At 45.4% G+C, this 24,958-nt stretch overlaps 1 protein-coding gene across 5 annotated transcripts in view; it reads left to right on the top strand.

Moving 5' to 3' along the window:
• EXOC2 (exocyst complex component 2) overlaps positions 1-24,958 on the top strand; it is a 126,747-nt gene that overhangs the window by 22,038 nt on the left and 79,751 nt on the right. For 4 of the 5 annotated variants that reach the window (XR_008683338.2, XM_055407088.2, XM_055407084.2 and 1 more), the window contains exons 2-7: positions 3,873-4,030; positions 8,484-8,660; positions 11,250-11,376; positions 18,625-18,738; positions 20,096-20,220; positions 24,783-24,863. Coding sequence is in view for 4 of the 5 variants with exons in the window: in XM_055407088.2 (XP_055263063.1) it covers positions 3,913-4,030; positions 8,484-8,660; positions 11,250-11,376; positions 18,625-18,738; positions 20,096-20,220; positions 24,783-24,863 (742 nt within the window). In the remaining variant the exon portion in view is untranslated. Of the gene's footprint in view, positions 1-3,872; positions 4,031-8,483; positions 8,661-11,249; positions 11,377-11,725; positions 12,173-18,624; positions 18,739-20,095; positions 20,221-24,782; positions 24,864-24,958 lie in introns of those variants that run through there. The other variant, XM_088831071.1, reaches the window with a different exon arrangement.

Consider the following 24,958-nt stretch of genomic DNA (forward strand, 5'->3'; position numbering starts at 1 on the left):
CACATGCTTTTTTTTTTCCGAGTCCAGAGGTATTTTAATTTCAGTTCTGTTTCACAGCGGGATGAAGTGTTGTGGAAGGAGGGATCCGGGAGACTTCTTAGAGAAAGTGACCTGAGGGAGAGAGCCAGTCAGCGAAGAGGGCGGTGGTCAGGCTCTGTCGCTGCACAGCCCTGGCTCTCCCCTCTCGTTTTGTAAATGCGTGGTTATGCAGCAGCTGAGATCACTCGTAGCACTGCGCATGTACGCTGGACCACAGGCTCCTTTTGTTCTGTAAGCATATAAGCTCCACCTGCAAATCCCTTGTGGCTACGTTATGGCTGCTGCACCAGTCAGGAGAGAATAGTATATGTGCTGCCGAAGCGAGCACAACCAGTCAGGAGACAACAAACGTGTCTGCAGTTCCTACAGCTTCTCGAGTCTTCCTACAGCTTCCCCGCGCACCTTGCCTACCCTGGGTTCAGTGAACAGTGGGAACAGCAAGATAATTGGCGTAGTGGGTAGATGACACAGCGAGACAGTAACATTTAAGCTTGACTTTGAAATACCGGTAAGGATTTCACAAACTTGGAAAGACGTTCCATTTAGTTGAAATAAGGTAAGTGAAATCAGGAAGACATAAAAGAACTCAGTAAGAAGTGAGTGGGCTCGCGTGGTTAGTGTCAGATGGGTGTCGGAGAGGATGAGGGTGCCGGGCAGGGCAGACAAGTCTGGTTGCGGCAGGTGTTAATAAATGCTGAGGGTGTGGTGGGCACTGGAGACCACTGAGCAGTGGGTGTCATGGAGGCTGTTTTTGAATCAGGAGTGATGGTTAGACCTGTAATCTGGAGAATTGACTCCGGTGCTTGCTGAGGTTAGATTGCAGGGGAGGGCTGGTAGGGACAGTGTAACCAGGTAGGAGCTGGCTGGCTTTGGCATCTAGGGAGAGAAGCAGTCGACCCAGCACTCTGCAGGGGAATTCTGACCGTTTGATTCACGGGCTGCGACGGGGAGGGAGTTCAAGATAACCTCGGGTTGCTTATTTGGTTTATTGGATGAATGGTAACGTCCTCTGGTCCTACGCCTTTTGCTGCTTTAATTGTGTTAAATGAGTGACACAGGTGTGATTGAACCCATTCTCCAGCTCCCTCGCTTTTTCCAGAGGAGACAAGCTGACGGCACCTGGCTCAGACCCCAGCCCTCTACTCACAGGGCTGCTCTCTCTGGTTTGGCAGCCCCAATCCTGGGCTATCCTGAGGAACACGTACGGGTGGTACTAGGGCTTGTGGAGAGTGAAGACACTCCCTGGATTTTGCGTCTCCCACCAGAACCCGGGGGCAGAGGCCCGTCACCTCCCTGTTGTCCTCCACACCCCAGACTCGCCGAACGCTCTGCCAGCCCCACCCCCGTGTCTCCAGACTCCGTGGCTGGTCGTTCAGTGTCTTGATGGTCACTTCTGGATGAACCTTAAATCTCCCGCCCCCTTTTCCCAGAAACACACCTGCCTGTTTGCAGCCTTATTACCACTTTGGTTAAACCAACAGTCAGTTCCTACATTAACAGAACGGTATAAATCTTGTTTCTTTTGCCTCTTGAAGGTTTCAAGAGCTTTTATTCTTGGATTGACTCCTTTTCATGGCATCTTGTTCTTTTAAGCGTAAGAGTTTTCTCCTTCTGCAGATACTTATTTGGGGTCAGAGTTGACAGTACTTTTGAAGGGCGGTGGGTTTTTTTTTTTCTGTTATCCACGTGTTAATTTGCTGGGGCTGCCATAACAAAGTACAGTGGGCTGAAACAGCAGACATTATTTTCTCCTGATCTGGAGGTGAGCAGTCTGAGATCAGGGTGTCACAGGACTGGCTTCTCTGGAGGCTCCTACTGGACCTGGAGGCGCCGCCTCTCCCCGTGTCCTCTTGTGGGCCTCCTCTGTGTGCGTCTGAAACCTCACTCCTCTTCTCGTGAGGATGCCGGTCCCGTGGGGTCAGAGCCCGCCCTAGTGACCTCGTCTACCTCACTTTAAAGAGGGCAGTCTTCAGAGCCCCAGCTCTTAGACAATCACTTTCTGAGGCCCTGCGCCAGGACGTGGTAGAGAAAGAGCAGGTTAGCCAAGATGGCGCGGTTAGGCTCTCCCCCCGTGGCCTCTCCCGCTTGCCCCACGCTTTGTAAACAACGATCATGAACAGCTGAGATCCCTACAGCACTGCACACCGCACGTGCGCGTCACGAGGTGCTCGCTTGGCCACAGGCTGCTTTCGTTCTGTAAGCATATACCAGCGCCACCTGGAAAGCCCTTGGAGTTATTTTATGGCTGCTGCATCAGCCAGGAGAGAAGAAACGTGTCAGCAGTTCCTACGGCTCCTTACATCGTCTTCCAGCTGCTTAGCTCGCGCCTTGCCTACCGTGGGTTCAGCGGACAGTGTGCACAGTGAGATCCAGAGAGACAGGCTTCAACACAAGTTTGGGGGACACTTCAGCCCACACCTCCAGCCTCATCTCTGTTTCCTCTGGGTCTTTTTTCAGACCTTTCACCTCCCTTCCCTGGCCACCTTACAGCTTCTGTCTGTCCGTGAGTATTTTAGGACAAGGCTTTGACAGCTGTTCGTCTCGTCTGTGCGTGGGCAGAGTTGGTCTGTGTCTGGCTCTTCTCTGGGTGATGTGGCTGCACGAGGCCTTCTTCTCGGGAGGACCTTCCGTGTTGGAGTCTTTGGTTCCCTCTTCTCAGAGCCCCTTAGCTTCTCCAGAGTGGCTGTTGTTGCCTGGATAGGGTGGAGTTAGGCTAGAGGGTTGGCACCCTCCTAACCCCGTGCCTGATGTCCCCGAGTCCTGGTCCTTTCTGTTGGGTCACATCAGAGACTGAACTTCTCACCTGGCTGATGGCAGGGTAAAGGCAGGGGCCACAGTCTAACTTATTACCCCATAAAAAGACAGGCAGCCAGCGAGTGCTCAGTGCTTTTCCTCTGAGCCCACCCTCCCCTCGTCTTCTGGGACATATAGAGTCTCAGCACTTGAAGAGTTCTCTTCATTTACTGGGCTTCCGAGGTGGCGCTAGTGGTGAAGAGCCCGCCTGCCAATGCAGGAGACAGACCAGGTTCGATCCCTGGGTCAGGAAGATGCCCTGGAGGAGGCTATGGCAGCCCACTCCAGTGTTCTTGCCTGGAGGATCCCGTGGACAGAGGAGCTGGTGGGCTACAGTCCACGGGGTCGTAAAGAGTTGGACATGACTGCGCAACCTAGCGTGGACACAGGTACTGTGCACGAGGCTCTCTGCTTCGCTGGCGTTATCTTTTTGATCATAGTTGTGGCCCTGTGGAGGGCTCTGTTAGTGACTGCTGTGTCTGTATCTGAAGACGGAGTGAAATTAGCCTGTCGGAGAGCGAGGACTAGAGAGCAGAGCATCTGACCTCAGGAGCTTCACATCTGCTGCCCCACACTGGGACAGTCGGCAAGTCGCTGCTCCTGCCTGCATGTTGAAAATGTGTGTATTGATCTGAACACATTTAAACGTTGCTATGCTAAGTCTAATACGAAAACAAAATGAAATTCCATATACCTACGAGAACGGAGACGTTCTTTAACTTTTATGAATCTGTTTAGGTCAGAACGTCCTCTTTGAGGAGCTTCCAGCATGTGCCTGGGGTGCAGAGGTGCTGTGTGGAGCTCAGGAGGCCTCAGTCTGTCTTTCCTGACGTGGAAGTCCACATGCCTGCTTTCCCTCCCCGCACAAGCTCGTGTCCTGGGTCACTCGTGTTCAGATGTGGCCAGTGGGCTAACCAGCAGCTGAAATCCAGAACCAGTGTGTGAAGAAGACGGCTGGATTTGGTGCTGCCTGTGTGCCTCTGGCATTTCTAGTGGATGCTGGTCTCAGTTGGCAGTAACTCTTCTTTTTCTTTTAATAGGTCACTTCTGTAGCTCGACCTCGTTTCTTCAACAAGCACAATGTCTCGATCCCGACAGCCCCCTCTTGTGACAGGCATCTCTCCAAATGAAGGCATCCCGTGGACGAAGGTCACGATTAGAGGAGAAAACCTGGGGACTGGGCCAGCTGACCTCATAGGTAAGGGCAGGGCCGATGCCGTGTGTTCACAGTAAAGGCATCTTTATGTTGGCAGCGAGGCACGGTGCCGGTTCACTGTTTGGAAATAGTGAAGGTGATAGGGAAACACCCCTGAGGTCTGTGCAGGACTATCTGGATGGAAATGAAGGAATTATTTGATTTTCTGGGTTTTTTTGTTAAAATCATTATCAACTCTTGTCTGTGTTGTCTTTCTCCTGTTCCTGAGACAAACCCCGGCAGTGGGGCGCCGTCTTATTTGCTCAGTGTTGGCTTCTGCCTGGATTGCCAGCGTGGCTGCCCAGCTCTGCTTCCCTCTCCCTGCCTCGCGGTCTGTGTCCTCTTCAGGTTTGGGTCAGCTCAGCCTCTTCTGGTCCTACTGCTCTTGGAACCACATCTAAATTCCCTCCACCTAGAGGATCCTGTGCTCTCTGCCTGGCCACACCAGGAACCTGCGGGCCACCTGTCTGCACGAAGATGCCCTTCAGGGTGGGGCGCACCAAGGCTCCAGAATTACAGCCACAGGCTGTCTGTAAACTTACACCCGCGGGTAGGGAGCTCACCGTCAGTGTCATTGTGTGGTCAGCTGTGAACTGACTCTGTGAGGGTGTGCAGATACATTCGGGGCGAGGAAGGGACGCGCCTCAGTCTGTGCTTCTGAATATGTTTTCTGATTTCCCACGTTAATGTATTTGGATTCAGACATTCTGTTGACTCGTTTCTTAATTTATGAAGGAACCAGAGCCTCTTGATGAGGGTGAAAGAGAGTGGAAAATCTGGCTTGAAAGTCAAGATTCAAAAAACTAGGATCATGGCATCCAATCCCATCACTTCATCTCAAACAGAAGGGGAAAAGTGGAAGCCGTGGCAGATTTTATTTTCTTGGGCTCCAAAATCACTGCAGACAGTGACTGCACCTATGAAATTAAAAGACGCTTGCTCCTTGAAAGGAGAGCTGTGACAAACCTAGACAGCATATTGAAAACTGGGGACATCACTTTGCCGACAAAAGTCTGTGTACTCAGAAGTGCATTTCTTCCAGCAGTCCTGCATGGACGTGAGAGTTGGACTGTAAAGAAGGTTGAACACCAAAGCATCGATGCTTTCAAATTGTGTTGCTAGAGAAGACTTGAGAGTCCATTGGACAGCAAGGAGATCAAACCAGTCAGTCCTAAAGGAAACCAACCCTGAATATCCCTTGGAAGGACTGATGCTGAAGCTCCAGTACTTTGGTCGTCTGATGCAAAGAGCTGACTCAGTGGAAAAAGACCCTGATGCTGGGAAAGACTGAGGGCAGCAGGAGAAGGGGACGACAGAGGATGAGATGGCTGGATGGCATCACCGAGTCAGTGGACACGGGTTTGAGCAAGCTCCGGGAGATGGTGAAAGACGGGAGCCTGGCGTGCTGCAGTCCACCGGGTCGCAGAGTCAGACTAGACTCAGCAATTGCACAGCAACGTGGGTAAACTGGAGAGTGTGACTTGGCGCTTGTTTCTCTCGCCGTGTCGCTGCTGCTGGACAGCGTTTTCTGGCCACCCAGAAATCCCTTGCAGAGGAGGGAGTTGACTGGAGTTGGGTACCAAGTTTAGTTATTGAGTCTTGCCCTTCCCAACTTGTTCTTCTCACTAGTGTTACTGAAATATGTCTCATTTTATGTCGTTTTCTTTAGCTATAGTTGGTGATTGTTAAGTAAATAAAACTTAAGTTTATTACCCTTATGAAGGTAGTCTTATTTTATGTCTTGGTTCTGGACAAAGCTCATTCCAGATTGTTCTTTATAAAAAGTGGGAACATCCCTAGAATTCTTGGAAATGACTGTCTAGATGGAAGTTCTGTCCCGCAGTTTAACTGGTGGTCCCTGAGCCCCCACGTGGGATTGTTACAGACCTGTGTGGATGCTGATTTCATGCTAGCTTCAGGAGTGTGAATACTGCTGGGCTAAGTGTTCTGGACTTTTATAAACCTGCTAGTTCAGCTTTCAGCTTGTCCAGGTATTGCCAAGAAACCTTTTTTTTATAAAGCAGATTTAACCTGCTAAATAATTTAAACATTTTTAACTCTGATGACATCTATACTCGCCAAGTAAAACACTTTAAAAACACTTTATTTGGAATTCTACAAGGTATTTTAAAAAATGTTTTATTTCATGAAGTAAATTTCTTAGCTGAACATGCTTAGGAAATAGATCTTATGGTTTTATTTAATTTCCATAATGTTTAAAATGACCTGTTTAAATCTATTTTAAATTATATGATGATGATTTTTTTTTTTTTTAGTTAAAATACAGGGCATATTAAATCTGAGGAACCTTGATAACCGCTACAATGGGATGAGCAAACTATTACTCTGGTTCCTTTCCTTCAAACTTGGACCATTGTGGCTGTCATATGTGTTTGCTTATCTGGGTGTGTTTTTACAACTTTGTGTCTGTATATCTGAAATCTCCCATTTCTCAGTTTTAATTGTAAGCTAGCTCCCCAGCAGTGAACTTATATTAGGAACTTTAATGTATTGAGTCCTGATATTTATCATTGGGTTATTTCCTTTCTGAAGTTATTTAAATCACAAAATCTTGATATTATAAAATTTAAAAATATCAACTTATGTATTGACCTACAGTGATATCAAAATATCCAGCATCTGTAATTAAACAGTTCATACATTAAAACATTTTTCTTTTATTTAAATACATAGTCTGATGAATGTGTGCATAAAAGGTATTTGAGGAAATATGTACTGAAGTGTTTTTCAGGCTTGTCTTGGAGATGGAAAGGTGTTGCAGGGGTGCTTACAACTTCTTAAGTTGCTCATAATAAAAATTAAGTATCAGGAAAACTAATAAACACTCCCATTTTGAAAAATAATTTTGAGTTATGATTGCATTTTAAAATATGTAAATGTCATCACATTAAAAAAAATAGAAAACTTAATTCTAAAGGAACTTTTAAGTGCTAGCAATAGAAAAACTAAATTTCTTACATGAATAAATAATAGATCTTGTAGGAAAATCTCTGAAATTAATTATTTCAATTATTATTCACTTAGTCTTATCTGACTCTGCAACCCCATGGACTGCAGCATACCAGGCTCCCCTGTCCTTCACTGTCTCCCAGAGTTTGCTTAAGCTCCTATCCATCGAGTCGGTGATGCCATCCAACCGTCTCATCCTCTGCTGCCCTCTTCTCCTCCTGCCCTCAATCCTCCCAGGATCAGGGACTTTTCTAATGAGTCGACTGTTCACATCAGATGGCCAAAGTATTGGAGCTGCAGCATCAGTACTTCCAGTCAATATTCAGGGTTGGATATTATTTCAATAAATTATTATAATTTATAATTATTTTCGGTAATTATTTCAGTAAATAAAATGGAATTGTTTTTATTCTTTTATGGTTAATATAGCATTCTTACTAAATAGTGCTTTAAGTTGTAACAAGATGGCTTGAATCCCTCGCTACATTTTTTTAAACTGAATTTGGCATAAGTTGAGGTGTTCCTGGTATCTGATTTTTAAAAAATATTATATTTGCCAAACTTGACTGCTAAGCAGTATCAGAAGTTAAATGATGAGAAGAAAAGGCACTTGTGTTTGCCACATACACTTTGGTCTCTTTCCTCCCCGAATGTTTACCACATTGGTGTGTGTGCTGCAGAAAAGTGTGTTGGGGGATGTTGGTGTCCTGCTGGGACCAGGTCTTCCCTGTGTGTTCACTGCCCCACAGTTCACGTGGGGTGGGCAGAGATGCCAGGCGCGGGCTGAGCTTTTGGAGCAGAGTGTAGTGCAGCGACAGGATCCTTAGAAGAACTCTGAGGCAGCATGGACCAGCACCACTGCAGGAGTGATATGCAGGCATGAAAAATGCACTGGTAATCCAGTAATGCCTAAGAATACACACTGACTCAGCCGAGTCCAGGCTGTGCTTAACTTGAAGTTTGCTTTAGTTCACATAGTATTATGTGTCACTAAACAGCAGGAAAAGTATGTGCAGACTGTTGTTAGGAAAATGGTAATTTTTTTTTTTAGAGAATGATGTACGTATTTATTAATAATACACTTTAGAACTTTATAGCAATAACTTAGGCTTCTAAAAATAGCAATAATTTCCTTTCTAATTCCTATGAAAGCAGTTTAAGATTCTTATAGTTAAGTAATCTGGAATGTCTAGCCGTTGTTATGGTTATTAGTTCCTTATTCCACGGGTGTTTGAAGAAAATTAAATGTAATCTAAAGGAAATATTAGAGAAAAAACAGATTAGACAGAATTCAGTAGAGACCATAGTTTATTTGCAGATAATATTAGATATATTAAAACATGGGAATAACTAATGAACCAGGATATGTTACTTCTGTGTCTGCTCTTCAGTTCACGAAGGCAGCCCCGTGACACTGGCAGCGTTGTCTTCTCATGGAAACGGCCATTGTTTGGGACTCTGTTACAGCGTGTGCTTTTGCTTTCAGGTCTGACCATTTGTGGGCATAATTGCCTCCTGACAGCAGAGTGGATGTCTGCAAGTAAAATAGTGTGTCGAGTGGGACAGGCCAAGGATGACAAAGGAGACATTATCGTCACAACCAAGTCGGGTGGCAGAGGAACCTCCACAGTGTCTTTCAAGCTGCTCAAACCTGAGAAAATAGGTATCGTCTCTTGTGACTTTTCTCTCAAGAATAAATGGAAATTGGGTTTTGTCTTTTAAAATTGACAATTGGTAAATTAGTATAAATTTTACTTACTCTCAGATTCAGTTTGGTTATTTCTTTAGGAATAGGATATTGGTTAAAATTTGTATTACTTTTGAAAAAGCAGTTTACTGAGCTAACAGTAAACCCTCAGGATGATAATCCTTAGAAGAAATGTTGTTTTAAGTTCTTTATGAAGTCTGCTCATTTAACATGTCAAAATGCCAGTTTTAGTTTCTTGATCTTGAATACAATAATGGCATTTCTTTCTGTGATACAAATTAGCCGGTGATATCATCTAAATAATGTTTCATTTTTCTTCCCTTCCTGCGTTCCTGGCCTAGACAGGACGTTGACGGCAGCAGTGTGCCTCTCGCCTCCAGACTAGGAACACCCGCTGCTTGTGCCCCAGGCTGCTCTGTGCTCTCTCTGGGCACTCAGCTGCACTTCCTCGCCTGGGGCGGGCTTGGTGTGAGACAGGACTCTGGATAGTGTGGGGGCAGCCCCGGCTGTGGCACGGCAGTGCCTAACCTGACTGCCAGTGCGAAAGATGCAGGAGACACAGGTTCAGCCCCTGGGTCAGGATGATCCCTGGAGGAGGATGATCCCTGGGTCAGGATGATCCCTGGAGGAGGATGATCCCTGGGTCAGGATGATCCCTGGAGGAGGATGATCCCTGGGTCAGGATGATCCCTGGAGGAGGATGATCCCTGGGTCAGGATGATCCCTGGGTCAGGATGATCCCTGGAGGAGAAATGGCAATTCTCCAGTGTACTTGCCTGGAGAGTCCCATGGACAGAGGAGCCTGGCGGGCTGCAGTCCACGGGGTCGCAAAGAGACACGACTGATCATACACACAGCCCCCAGCCGTGGGTGGGAGTCAAGTCCCAGGGTCACCTACGCCAGAGGACTGACAAGTTAGGACATCCAGGGACGTGCTTAGCGAAACCCCTCTCGTGGAGTCGGAGTACGTGCTCCACAAATGATCATTTTCACTCTTCTTCCAGCTCTCCATGTGCCAGCATCTCCCCTGCTTTGTCTTTGTGGCCTTGTAGTGGCTGGCACATGGTCAATAGATAAATACTTATATAGTGTGGAGCTGTCACAGGCATAATTAAACCCAGGCCATACTTCTCTCATACAGAAAACCAGAGGCTTTTGCAAATATTGTTTTCTGTCTTAGGGCATAAAACCTTTCTTTACCATTATATCGTTAAAGTTTTTAATACATAAATGATTTTTAAATTTTAATAAAAGTTTGAGAGATTTAAGGGAAAATTCAAAATGTGATTTACATATAGGTACTTGCTGTACTGTGCTTAGTTGCTCAGTCGTGTCCAAGTCTTTGTGACCCAATGGATGTAGCCCACCAGGCTCCTCTGTCCATGAAATTTTCCAGACAGGAATACTGGAGTTGCCATGCCCTCCTCCAGGGTATCTTACCAACCCAGAGATTGAACCCAGGTCTCCCACATTGCAGGCGGATTCTTTACTATCTGAGCCACCAGGGAAGCCCTGTACATAGGTATACAAATATGTATGCAAATATATACATTTAATATTAAATATAATTTAAATATTTATATGCACAATATCTTATTTTTGCTTAATTTTGTTTAATGTCTTTGAAAACTGAACTGTGAAATTACAAAGTAGGAGCTTGTTTTCAGTTTTCTGGAGGAACCTTTTTGATTTTGTCAAAACATTTTGACAGAATCTAGTACCATCTTGTATCATGTTTATACAGCAGATAAAGAGAACTTATTATCAAGTATTGACTTTATTCTAAAACGCTCTGCCCAGGACTTAGCACGTAGGTTCAGGGAAGGCTTTTGGAACCGCACTTCGGAGTGCCTGGACCTGCACCTTCCCTCTGGCAGCCTCCTTGTGTCCTGGCATAAGTGTGGTGCTGATTGAAACAGAGGGCTCACAAGGAGTCCTGCCACTGGAGGCTGCCTGGGCCCAGAGCCCTCCCTTCAGGGGGCCTGGGCCCCTCCCTGCACTCCGCTTCGCCCAGCTCCCTGCCCAGCCCCTGGGTCTGAGAGGGGACCCTGGGAAGCGCGGTGCCAGAGGGAGTGAAGAAGGGCTCAGTCACGTGAGAGAAGGCGCTGCTTTCAGAGATGACGTTTTGTTTTTCCTGAATGTCTCCGTCATTTCCATCACACAAGCTGTGCATTCCTTGGAAGGTGTTTGACTGGTTTCTTTATATAAGGAATTGTTGGACACTTTGTTGATGTACTAAATTAACTGTACTGATTATTATTTGTAAAATACATTTGTTTTAGCAGAACTTTTTCTCGGATGTTAATTTATCTTCTGTATTGAATAATGTACAGTACAATGAAGAGGTGTTATTTTTGCCTTTTTATGGATTTTTAGTGCTTTTAATTAAGAAAAAAATTAAAACTTTTGTGCCGTCAGATCTTTAAAAAATTACTTTCGTGTGGATTTTGTGTTAGGTCTTAAAACAGTCCAGCAGTCAAGTAAGATTTAGACAGTGCCTGGGGAGTGTGTATCCTGTTGAGTCTGTGCTCCTTGCTTTGATAGGCATTTTGGATCAGTCCGCCGTGTGGGTTGACGAGATGAACTACTATGACATGCGCACCGACAGGAGTAGAGGGCTGCCTCCCTTGTCCCTGCGTCCTGCCAACCCCTTGGGCATCGAGGTGCAAAAGTAAGTGCCGCCTCGCCTCGGGTGTCTCGCTCTCCGTGTGCTGAAGCGTCTCGTGTGTTCAGGCTCCAGAAGCGTGACAGGGCAGCGCAACTGAAGAAGCCTCTGTCTTTGGGAGTCAGTATCGTTCCTGGAGCCGCTGGAGCGAGGGTTCCAATTAAAGTGTTGGCAAAACCTACCAACCTCTTTAGTTTTGGGGTTTTCATTTTGTGAAGGAAAAAGTATTTTGAAATGTTTAATAATTAATATTTCTAATGATCCGTGAGTTGTGTGTTGTGTGGAGCTGGTAAGTTTAAATATTTAGATGGTATTTGAGATTAAAATAGAATTTTCCGTGTGCTTGATGTTTCAGGAAATATTTGACAGTACTTAGACCCAGTGTGGAGAAGGCAATGGCAACCCACTCCAGTACGCTTGCCTGGAAAATCCCATGGACGGAGGAGCCTGGTGGGCTGCAGTCCATGGGGTTGCGAAGAGTCAGACACGACTGAGCGACTTCACTTTCACTTTCCACTTTCATGCATTGGAGAAGGAAATGGCAACCCACTCCAGTACTCTTGCCTGGAGAACCCCAGGGATGGCAGAGCCTGGTGGGCTGCCATCTATGGGGTCACACAGAGTTGGACACGACTGAAGTGACTTAGCAGCAGCAGACCCAGTGTAGTCTGGTCATTTTGTTTACATTCTCTTCCTGTAATTCATATTTAATTCAAACTGACTTTGCCAGAATTATGGCAAGTAAATGGTATCTTCCAAAATGTCTTGGCCCAGATCCAGAATCCCCGGTTGTTAATCCCAGGTGCGGTGCTCACAGCTCCCGTGTCAGCGCCTCTGTCCTGCGTCTTCCCACTCGAGCTCCCTGCGCACAGTCCTGTCTGATTGTCTCTCGGCCGTAGCAACTGCTTGTGATAGTGCTGCTGAGTGTTGCTTCAGAGACACCTCTGCAGGTGACAGAGCAGTGCTCACCCGTTAGCCGTAGCTTCTTTCGGTTTCTCTAGGGATGGGGAAGGTTGTCCACTAACCTTTATGTATTTAACCTTCAAGCCTACACTTGAAGACCACCAGTAAGCCACCAGCAGGCTGCTTTTCCCCTGCTGGGATTTGTGCCAGCTGAGAGGGCGCCAGCACATATGTGTCTAGAAGGCTGTCCTGTTTTGAAAAAGGCCTGAGGTTTTTAAAAGACAGGTTTTAGTGAGCATGGACTGTTTTGGGTCACAGCTGTGAAGCTCTTTGGCCAGCATGGGTCATTCTGGAGCTGTTTTAAGAGTTTCAGTGCCTGATAAATTAAGAGTTTAAGGATTAAGAACATCCAGGAAAGAAAGGTAATTGCTGGGTTTTTATTTGAACAGGGTTTCCTGCGCAAGGGGACCTTGTGGTTGAGGGTAAATCCTCCTGGTGGCCTGCTTCAGCCCCTGGATTCTGCTGCTTTCTAAGGTCCACCACATGCAGTGTGGAGTGGAAGGGCCCTCTGGGTTGTTCTTTTGAAAAGATTGCACAGGAGTATAGGAATACATTGTGACTTTTGTTTGAGCCTTAGATGGAACTATCAAAGTTAGGATTAAATTGGTTACTTCCGGTCATAAAATGAACTTCCCTTGTGGCTCAGCTGGTAAAGAATCTGCCTTCAATGCGGGAGACGGGGTTTGATCCCTGGGTTGAGAAGATCCCCTGGAGAAGGGAAAGGCTACCCACTCCAGTATTCTGACCTGGAGAATTCCATGGACTGTGTAGTCCGTGGGGTCATGAAGAGTCGGACACGACTGAGCGACTTCCACCATCATGAAATGATCTCCTTGAGTTTTAGTTTGTCTTGTGATCCACCCGCAGCTCAGTCTCTGCCTCTTCATGTCCTCTCACCGCTTGATTGTCTTGTCACTGCTGCTGCCACTAACCATGAAGAGGGCTTGAGCGCTCTCTCACTGCCCTCTTCCTTCATTTTATTTTTTCAAACCTTAAACTTTATTTTGTACTGAGGTATAGGCAGTTAACAATGTTGTGGTAATTTCAGGTGAACAGTGAAAGGACTCAGCCATATGTATACATGCATCCGTTCTCCCCCAAACCCCCTCCCATCCAGTAGAGCCCTCTTTCTGAATAGGTTTCAGGATAATCCTTATGTAACGGTGACCAGCCAGAAGGCTCTGAAAGTGCCGACTCTTTGGAAATGGTTTTTCTTTCTCCTCTGAAGGAGTTAGTTGGGTCCAAGCCCTTCTCTCACTTGGCTCCGGGCCCTCCCACTGCCTGCAGGGTGACTTGGAGGCTGCAGGCAGGGGCCTCTGTTGGGGCGTGTGTTGTGTGGGCGGGGCCGGGGGGGGCGGGTGTACACTCACAGCATATTAGTCAGTGCTCTGCTGCCCAGAAGAATCTTTTAATGATTTAGGATTTCAGGGTGATAAATTGTATTCAAGTCTTAAAATAGTAATATGTACAGTCAAGAAGTGCTCAAATGCTGATAAAATTTACTATAATATTTCTTCCAAGCGGTTCCTTGAAAGTTTCAATAATAATTTGCTCAGCCATAGAATAACTAAAGGATAGTTTTGGAAAAGGTAGAAGCTTGACTGACTGTCATACAAATGCAAAATGCAGACATGTCCAAGCTTTTATTTAATTCATTAATTAATGGGAAAACGAGTGAACTGTTAAACCCGTTGAGAGGGACATTCCAGGGGACAGGCGGAGTGGGCAGTGGGAGTGGATGGTGCCGCACCGGTCCCGTCTCTGCCCGGCGGTCCAGGTGCACTCTCCCCTGACGGGTGTTTCTGGTCCGGGCCCCCCCGGCCTCTGTCAGCCCCCACTTAGGCTTCTGTGACAGCAGAGAGCAGGCGCGCCTGGATGGCGTGGGGCCCTGGCAGGCCTCCGCACAGCGGAAGGACGGCCCCTGTGAAGTCTTTCACAAGCATTCTGATCAAAAGGAAGAATGAACAGAGATTCCAGAAAGCAGGAAAATGGAAGGTGAAAGTAGGAAACTGTATCGAAACCAAGAGAAGAGAGTAGTTTTGGCCAGAAAAGTGCTTTTCAGGTTCCTTCTTAGCTTTTAAAGATAATTGTCAGGAAAACTGCATTTGTTTTATTGAAGTCTGGCCTCAAAAGGAGTAAGCCCTATTTTAGAAAAAGAGGATGGGAAAGGAAAAACAGATGTTAAAATATGGGTATGGATTTTATTTCCCTGACTCACTTCATATTTTTTAGATAAAACCTTTGGTCCCTGTAGAGAATGGTGTTGTACTCAGGTTAGAGGCCCTGGGAGCATTTCCTCTTACTCTGTCTTTTATTTCTGTTTATTAATGTCATTTGGGGCTTCTTTTATAAATGGGAGACAACCTATTTTTAATTTTTTAAAAAATGTCATCAGAGAAGGAATAACAGGATTTAATTACTTGCTTGTTGAAATATATTAATTGAGAAGGTTTGAAGAATTAGAACTACTTGTTAAGTGATGTGGTCCTGATTTATTCCCAGACTGAAGTGCTGAGGTCGCCTGTGGGAGAGGAGTCAGCTCCTGTCTGACAGTGTGAATGTTTACGGAGTTTCTTGTCCTATAGTCACATGCGCAGGATGGAACCGGGGGCGCCCTGCAGTGCCGCTGAGTGTGACCCACCAGTGAGAGGCAGCAAGGGGCGCTTCTTCCTGTGTGCGCGTCAGGGTGCTGCTGTCTTTCTGCTCACAGGCCTATCAGTTGGTGTTTATGGGCCTCTTTTGGCTGCTAAAGGCCTTCATGGTCTTAGGCTTTTAACTGATGTTTTGTACACGCAGTGCCTTGAAACTTATAAAAATGTTACTAATTACTTGGAAAAAAATTACTTTACTTTGAACTGAGACTAGGATTTGCTCCTAAAAAGTCTGTTTTTCTAATTTATTATACTTATTGTCACAAATGGGCATTTTTTGCACTGCTTAAATTATGATGGAGACAAACTAAACTGAAACAGAAGATAAAAACAGGTTCATATTAATAAGTAAAAGCCTTCCCTAGGTTTTATTTCTAAAAAGTCCTCTCTACCTAATAGGAGTTATTTGTAAGTGAAGCTTTTGGAGATGGCACATACATGGATGAAGCATAATCTGGACTCAAGATTGCCGGGAGAAATATCAATAACCTCAGATATGCAAATGACACCACCCTTATGGCAGAAAGCGAAGAAGAGCTAAAGAGCCTCTTGATGAAAGTGACAGAGGAGAGTGAAAAAGTTGGCTTAAACCTCAGCATTCAGAAAACTAAGATTATGGCATCCAGTCCCATCACTTCATGGCAAATAGATGGGGAAACAGTGACAGTTTATTATTATTATTTTGGGCTCCAAAATCACTGCAGATGGTGACTGTAGCCATGAAATTAAAAGACTCTTACTCCTTGGAAGAAAAGCTATGACCAACCTAGACAGCATATTAAAAAGCAGACATTATTTTGCCAACAAAGATCCGTCTAGTCAAAGCTATGGTTTTTCCAGTAGTCATGTATGGATGTGAGAGTTGGACTATAAAGAAAGCTGAGCACTGAAGAATTGATGCTTTTGAACTGTGGTGCTGGAGAAGACTCTTGAGAGTCCTGTGGACTGCAAGGAGATTGAAGCAGTCCATCCTAAAGGAAATCAGTCCTAAATATTCATTGGAAGGACTGATGCTGAAGCTGAAACTCCAGTACTTTGGCCACCTGATGCGAAGAACTGACTCATTGGAAAAGACCCTGATGCTGGGAAAGATTGAGGGCAGGAGGAGAAGGGGGCGACAGAGGATAAGATGGTTGGATGGCATCACCGACTCAATGGACATGAGTCTGAGTGAGCTCAAGGAGTTGGTGATGGACAGGGAGGCCTGGCGTGCTGCGGTTCATGGGGTCACGAAGAGTTGGACACGACTGAGCGACTGGACTGGCTGACGTATGTGGGAGTACGGGCATTACAGTGGAGCTTCTCCCCTATGCCACACCCTGTGTTTGTATGATCCACCTTTTGTTGGGAGTTTCTACCTGGGAAGAGGTGTCTCGAGCAGTGCGTTGATGCCCCACTGGCCTCTGGGTTGTGTCCACAGAGGCTTTATAAGCCGCGCAGTCTGGCGAGCTCCTCATCAGGCTGCCTTCCAGTAGAAAGAAAAGGTGACCAGTTTTCCTGCTCCAGTTAGAAAACAAGGAAAGGTGACAAAGTAGGTCTTAGTATGAGTGTGGAAGGGAAGCGCCTTGGAAAAGATTACCTTTTAGAAGTTTTTTAAAAAGAGACTTGTGGACTATGGTACAGTGCCTGCATGCAGAAACTGTGTGAGCCCAAAAAAGGGAAAAAACACGCAACCCCCAACAGGCTGATGACATTTAACGCACAGGGTAACCCGGGCGCTGGAGTGAGAGCTGTGCAGACCGCATGTGACACCGTCAGGGGAGCCGCACTCCCCCGCTCCCCCCACCTTTCTGCCTGCAGTCGGGAGCTGGAGCGCACGGGCATGGGCTCAGCCGTGCCGCTCAGCCAGCCCTCTCTGCGAAGGCAGGGAACTTTTCTCAGAAGGACTTTTGTAGATGCTGACTGGAGCCGTCAGGTCCATCTCCTCTTTGAAAATGAATGCCGCTGAGTTGAGGACATTCCTGTAGTTCAGCACCTGACCGCTGTACCTGGGTCCTCATGGCTAAACCCTTCGGAAGGTGCAGTCTGAGTTCACACTGCCGTCTAATGGGGGGTGTGCACTGTTGGGGCACGAAGGTTGTCAGCTACTGAGCTGTCGGTTCCTTAGCGGCATCACTTCACGTGTTACACACTAGGCTCTGCGTTCCTCGCCCTGTCTGGTTAGTGAGTTCAAAGTGTGGATTTAGTCAGCCACTTAGAATGTGCCTTGCTGTTAATCTGTGACGTCACTTAGAGGGTCAGACCTTGAGACCCAGTTATTCTGGACAGAGGTTTACGTCTCCAGACATCATGCCCCTCTGACACATGCTTCTGCTCTTCTCATGCTGTGACCAAGACCGCTAGCGGTGCTCTGCATTCTGAACCTCTCCCTCACTTGCTGTTTTTCTACACTTACAGCTGTATATATAGACATTTTTCATAAGATTCTCTGGTTCTTTATTTGACAATAGAAGTATTGGGGTTGTTTCTTGACTGTAGAATGGGATTATATAGCTCATCATGTTGTGAGGAGAATCAGATAAAATGGTTCTTAATGAAAGAATCTATTAAATATAGAGAACCAAATGTAAAGAATAAAAGTAACAAAGTAACATTTTTGAGCATTTATTAAGTGTCAAAAACTGTTAAGCCTTCCACATGCATTATCTACTTTAATCCTCAGCATTTTCTTAGGAGGAAGATACTGTGATCTCATTATCTTCATGAATAAATGGAGCCTTAGGGAGGTAAACGCGTTTCCTCAAGGTTGTTGGGAAACTCTGTGAACCTGAACCTCCAGCGAGCCGCCCCTGCCTCTACGGGTGTGCTCCCCGCAGGGCTCACTGCTTCCAGCGGCGTCACTCGTGAGCTTTCTCTGGGTCTCCTGTTTCACGTTCTTTTTGAGGTGTTTGTGTAACAGATCGTATTTTGGGGTAGATTCAGGGTGCCTTCAGCTGTAAGTAAGAGAAAACAAAAATGCATTGTGGTGTAAGCAAGGAAGATATTTATTTCTGATAATATGCGAAGTCCAGGGATGGTGGGTGCCACGATTGGTTGAGTCAGGACCCAGAAGCATCACCGAGCCGTGAGGAGCCTGGCTCTCCTCCAGCCGTGGTGGCACAGATTTCCTCCTAGCTGTAGAGGGGCTGCAGATAAGGGACTGTCCATCAGCATCAGCTTTCCTTGAACTTGATCTAGACGTGTGCATAGAAGCATGAGTGCCATATAGATCTGTCTGGGTCAGCAACTGTCGTCAGCATCAGTGTGTCTTAAGCCAGCTCTCACATAGGTCTTTAACAGAAAGCATTTTAACAGGTTGATTTACTGTTTTTAATGTCAGTGTACCCAAATTTTGTCTATTGGATAGGAAATGATTTCATATTTGGATAGATTTCATGAAGTATCAACTCAGCCTCTTTAAGTTTTATATTCTTTTATTGATACAATTTCTGTATTTTAACTAATTTTCTACCTTATACAAAGTTTATATATACAGTTAAAGTGTATACGGTGTAGGAAGTGTATTTTTCCTATGTACAGACTTAGACTCCGTAATGTCTCATGCATCATTGTAATGATTTGTGTCCGTGTTTATTACTGTTGGTTGCATCTTTGTAGCAATAGCACTCTAAACACATCTTAAGCCTTCTTCCTCCCTCAGAGGTAAATTTCCCCAGAAGGACTTAGAAATGCTCTTCCCTGGAATGAGTGCTGACTTTACAAGTGAGAACTTTTCAGCTGCCTGGTACCTAATCGAGAACCACTCCAACACCAGGTGAGGGTGCGGACGAGTGTCGTGCGGCTTCTTGGGGTGCAGCTCATCAGACGTGGTAGTGCGGGTTTAGCAGCCCTCTTGACCTCAGGTGCTTGTGAACACATCAGAGTATCTGGCTCCTTATTTATAAAGTGGGATCATTAGTTCAAGGAGCCCTATTTCCTTCTACCTGGATGTTTCTGTATGTTTCGTTGTTTGTGCCACCCAGTAAAACTTGAGTCTCAGCTGTTGTCCTGTGTCTGCGTGTGACCCCCTCCCTGCTCAGGGAACAGTTCTCAAGTACTGGTCTGAAACAAGGAAAACACCTCCTTCCTGACCAGAGAGCAAAGGAAGATGATTTGTTTATCATTTTTTAAAGACTTGACTTAAAATTAGCCAAAAAATAAACAAGGGTCATAATATCCAGTTACAGTGCTCCTCTGTTTATACTGCTTAAGAGTTTACCTACCCTCTGGGCAACAGTAGACCTGTGACTCTTATGCAAGACTAGCTAAAGCACTTGTATAGTAGAAATGTTTGGTGAAATGGTTTATTGTTTAAAATTTGTATCCTTGAAGCACCCCAACTTGTTAAAATACACCTTAGAAGAAATTCTTCCTTCACCTATTGGGATCAAAACCATCATAGAAAACAAGAAAAGTTGGTATATACTTAGAGTAAATTTGGCCTGGTAAATTTTTAGAGCAAATGTCTGAAGTTTTTCTCTGGGGAAGATGGTTCTGATGTCACGTTATAGAGATGCTTTTCTGTTACTGTAAGTCAGGATTGCTCTCTGGTCTCTGTTTAGTACCATCCTGGCACTCAAGAATATAGTCACCAATTCATAGCCAGCTTTTCTTAGCTTGAGTGGAAATAAAACTTCTGAAATACAGAGACCAGCCCATTTTTCTCTGCTTGAGTTATAAAGATGAAGTAGTATGGTCTGTTCACTTATGTAAATTTTGAGCCGACCCCCGTGATTCCTGTGAAATCACTGTTAATAGTGGGGCCTGGCTGTGACGTGCACGGTGTGAACGTCCAGGGGGTCCTGCCACCCACCCCTGTGTGGTCCAGGCCTCTGCATCCAGGAGATACTCTTCAGAACTCCTTACCTGGCAAATCCATGTGTTGATTTGGGTCAAGTGTAGGCATATCTACGTGTGTACTTACTTCGGGTCTGACACATGAGGGCTGTACAAAGCTGTTGTACAGCTGCTGTGACTTTGGCGTTTGTATTGTGCACAGGTTTAGATCTGGGTAGGAATTTGAAAGCGTGATCTCATCTGCTTACACGTTGTATTAGCCTGTGTCTCCACTGTGGGCATCAGTATTTTACCGGTAACGCGTTGTCTCTCGTGGTTTCTTCGTTTCACTTCAGTTTCGAACAACTCAAGACGGCGATCAGCCACCTGAAGAGACATGCGAACAAGAAGAGCGAGGGCAGCCTGGCGCACGTGAAAGGGGGGCTCAGCACTTTCTTTGAGGCACAGGACGCCCTCTCAGGTAGGTAGCCCGCGGGTGTCTGCTGGGGCTCCCCCGTTGACGCCAGGCCTGAGCTTGCAGAGGGCCAGCAGGCCGTGATACTGGGGCTGTGTGCACAGCTGCTCCTGTGGAGAGGCGTCTCCTCTTTGTCACTGAACGCTGTTCCCACGCGCACAGCTCTGTGTTCCCAGGTTACAGGCGTGGAAGCAGGCTGAGGGCTTAGGCCCAGCTGCCCACGCAGTGTGAGTCGGATGGGGTGAAGCTTTGGTCCAGGGTCACACTGCCTCGGCCCAAATTTGGGGGTTGGCTGTATGACCTCGGTCAACTTATTTAATTTCACCGAGCCATGGTTTCCCCATCTGAGAAATAGAAATGATGGTAGAACCTCGTCACTGGCTTCTTATTGGATACACATCGTGTGTGAGAAACTTATTATGGTGCTCTGCTTAAGGCCATGTCTCAGTAATGTTTACCTTGCTATTTTTATTACTTTAACTGTGTCAGAGTTTTGAATTTGAAATTGTATTTTGGAGATTTACGTTATAAATTTTCTTAATGATTCACCTGAGGAAACCTGATTTGCTTTTAAAACTTCCTCTCATCAGTAGGTAAAAGTTTTTACATATAAATTAATGATTTCCTGATACTTTATCAGAATCATTCAGTTCAGTTCAGTCGCTCAGTCGTGTCCGACTTTCCGCAACCCCATGAATCACAGCACGCCAGGCCTCCCTGTCCATCACCAACTACCGGAGTTCACTCAAACTCATGTCCACAGAGTTAGTGATGCCATCCAGCCATCTCATTCTCTGTCGTCCCCTTCTCCTCCCGCCCCCAACCTTTCCCAGCATCAGAGTCTTTCCAGTGAGTCAACTCGTCGCACGAGGAGGCCAAAGTATTGGAGTTTCAGCTTTAGCATCAGTCCTTCCAATGAACACCCAGGATCGATCTCCTTTAGAATGGACTGGTTGGATCTCCTTGCAGTCCAAGGGATTCTCAAGAGTCTTCTCCAACACCACAGTTCAAAAGCATCAATTCTTCGGCAATCAGCTTTCTTCACAGTTCAACTCTTACATCCACATATGACCACGGGAAAAACCATAGCCCTGACTAGACGGACCTTTGTTGGCAAAATAACGTCTCTGCCTTTTAATATACTATCACGTTTGGTCATAACTTTCCTTCCAAGGAGTAACAGTCTTTATTTCATGGCCGCAATCAGCATCCGCAGTGATTTTGGAGCCCCAAAAAATAAAGTCTGACACTGTATCCACTGTTTTTCCATCTATTTCCCATGAAGTGATGGGACCAGATGCCATGATCTTTGTTTTCTGAATGTTGAGCTTCAAGCCAACCTTTTCACTCTCCTCTTTCACTTTCATCAAGAGGCTTTTTAGTTCCTCTTCACTTTCTGCCATAAGGATAGTGTCATCTGCATATCTGAGGTTATTGATATTTCTCCCGGAAATCTTGATTCCAGCTTGTGCTTCTTCCAGCCCAGCGTTCCTCATGATGTACTCTGCATATAAGTTAAATAAGCAGGGTGACAATATACAGCCTTAACGTACTCCTTTTCTTATTTGGAACCAGTCTGTTTTTCCATGTCCAGTTCTAACTGTTGCTTCCTGACCTGCATACACGTTTCTCAAGAGGCAGGTCAGGTGGTCTGGGATTCCCATCTCTTTCAGAATGTTCCACAGTTTATTGTGATCGACACAGTCAAAGGCTTTGGCATAGTCGATAAAGCAGAAATAGATGTTTTTCTGGAATTCTCTTGCTTTCTCCATGATCCAGCGGATGTTGGCAATTTGATCTCTGGTGCCTCTGCCTTTTCTAAAACCTGCTTGAACATCTGGGAGTTCACGGTTCACATATTGTTGAAGCCTGGCTTGGAGAATTTTGAGCATGACTTTACTAGCGTGTGAGATGAGTGCAATTGTGCGGTGGTTTGAGCATTCTTTGGCATTGCCTTTCTTTGAGATTGGAATGAAGATTGACCTTTTCCAGTCCTGGGGCCACTGCTGAGTTTTCCAAATTTGCTGGCATATTGAGTGCAGCACTTTCACAGCATCATCTTTCAGGATTTGAAATAGCTCAACTGGAATTCCATCACCTCCACTAGCTTTGTTCGTAGTGATGCTTTCTAAGGCCCACTTGACTTCACATTCCAAGATGTCTGGCTCTAGGTCAGTGATCACGTTATCGTGACTATCTTGGGCATGAAGATCTTTTTTGTACGGTTCTTGTGTGTATTCTTGCCACCTGTTCTTAATATCTTCCGCTTCTGTTAGATCCATAGCATTTCTGTCCTTTATCGAGCCCATCTTTGCATGAAATGTTCCCTTGGAATCTCTAATTGTCTTGAAGAGATCTCTTGTTTTTCCTATTCTGTTGTTTTCCTCTATTTCTTTGCATTGATTGCTGAGGAAGGCTTTCTTATCTCTCCTTGCTATTTTTGGAACTCTGCATTCAGATGCTTATATCTTTCCTTTTCTCCTTTGCTTTTGGCTTCTCTTCTTTTCACAGCTATTTGTAAGGCCTCCTCAGACAGCCATTTTGCTTTTTTGCATTTCTTTTCCATGGGGATGGTCTTGGTCCCTGTCTCCTGTACAGTGTCACGAACCTCTGTCCAGAGTTCATCAGGCACTCTATCTATCAGATCTAGTCCCTTAAATCAATTTCTCACTTCCACTGTATAATAAGGGATTTGATTTAGGTCATATCTGAATGGTCTAGTGGTTTTCCCTACTTTCTTCAATTTAAGTCTGAATTTGGCAATAAGGAGTTCATGATCTGAGCCACAGTCAGCTCCTGGTCTTGTTTTTGCTAACTGTATACAGCTTCTCCATCTTTGGCTGCAAAGAATATAATCAGTCTAATTTCGGTGTTGACCATCTGGTGATGTCCATGTGTAGAGTCTTCTCTTGTGTTGTTGGAAGAGGCTGTTTGCTATGACCAGTGCATTCTCTTGGCAAAACTCTATTAGCCTTTGCCCTGCTTCATTCCGTGCTCCAAGGCCAAATTTGCCTGTTACTCCAGGTGTTTCTTGACTTCCTACTTTTGCATTCCAGTCCCCTATAATGAAAAGGACATCTTTTTTGGGTGTTAGTTCTAAAAGGTCTTGTAGGTCTTCATAGAACCATTCAACTTCGGCCTCTTCAGCGTTACTGGTTGGGGCATAGGCCTGGATTACTGTAATATTGAATGGTTTGCCTTGGAAACGAACAGAAATCATTCTTTCGTTTTTAAGATTGCATCCAAGTACTGCATTTCGGACTCTTTTGTTGACCATGATGGCTACTCCATTTCTTCTAAGGGACTCCTGCCCACAGTAGTAGATATAATGGTCATCTGAGTTAAATTCACCCATTCCAGTCCATTTTAATTCACTGATTCCTAGAATGTCTATGTTCACTCTTGCCATCTCCTGTTTGACCACTTCCAATTTGCCTTGATTCATGGACCTTAACATTCCAGGTTCCTATGCAATATTGCTCTTTACAGCACCGGACCTTGCTTCTATCACCGGTCACATCCACAACTGGGTATTGGTTTTGCTTTTGCTCCATCCCTTCGTTCCTTCTAGAGTTATTTCTCCGCTGATCTCCAGTAGCATACTGGGCACCAACCGACCTGGGGAATTCCTCATTCAGTAGCCTATCATTTTGCCCTTTGATACTGTTCCTGGGGTTCTCAAGGCAAGTAAACTGAAGTGGTTTGCCTTTCCCTTCTCCAGTGGACCACATTCGGCTGTGGTGCATGTGATGAGATCGACGAGTTTCCTGTCATTATGATTTCAGTGTGTCTGCCCTCTGATGCCCCCTCGCAATACCTACCGTCTTAGTTGGGTTTCTCTTACCTTGGGCTTGGGATATCTCTTCACAGCTGCTCCAAGAAAGCGCAGCCGCTGCACCTTACCTTGGACGAGGGGTATCTCCTCAGGGCCGCCCCTCCTGACCTTGAACGTGGAGTGGCTCCTCTAGGCCCTCCTGCGCCCGCGCTGCCACCGCCAGAATCATTCAGACATATATAAATACTAGCAAAAAATCTCTAATGTAATTTGCACATCCACAAATTGACGTGTTGGCAGATGTTACTAGATATTTCTTGCGAACCTCCAGGGAGATAATTATAGACTGAGTCGAACATGAAAAATACGTTTTTTTGCCACTTTACGTCCCACGGCTGAAATTAAATATTTTGAAGTTGATAGATATCAAATAGTATTATTTCTATTTTGTAGATGGTGAAACTGAGAAATAAGAAAGAGTTTCCTGTGGCCAAATACCAAGCACGTTAGTCATTTAAGCCTCGTTTTTCTTTTTTTAATCCAGTCATCTTTACTGCTCTGCCTTCGTGATCAGATGACTAAGTTCGTGCATTATGGACTATTTTCAAAGCACTAATCTGCTGTGACTTGGACTGCTGTCTGCTGGTTACATTGCAGAGCTTTTGTGTGTTTGTTCTTCTTTCTAGCAGTGAAAATAGAACCATGTTTTGAGCCGTTTAAAAATGTCCTTTTTGATGTACCATTTTCCCACCCATTAAAATAGCCTACATTTTAACTTGGTGCTTTTTTCTAGCTATCCATCAAAAACTAGAAGCGGATGGAACGGAAAAAGTAGAAGGATCCATGACACAGAAACTGGAGAATGTTCTGAACAGTAAGTTTTATTACTACCCAAATTTATTTATGGACTTTGTAACAAGCTTTGATATAGTTCTTGGACCTGGTTCACGGAACAAGGCAGTTAAGTTG

Source organism: Moschus berezovskii, chromosome 23 (assembly GCF_049115385.1).
Source record: "Moschus berezovskii isolate FMDL1 chromosome 23, NW_MosBer_1.0, whole genome shotgun sequence".
Lineage (NCBI taxonomy): Eukaryota > Metazoa > Chordata > Mammalia > Artiodactyla > Moschidae > Moschus > Moschus berezovskii.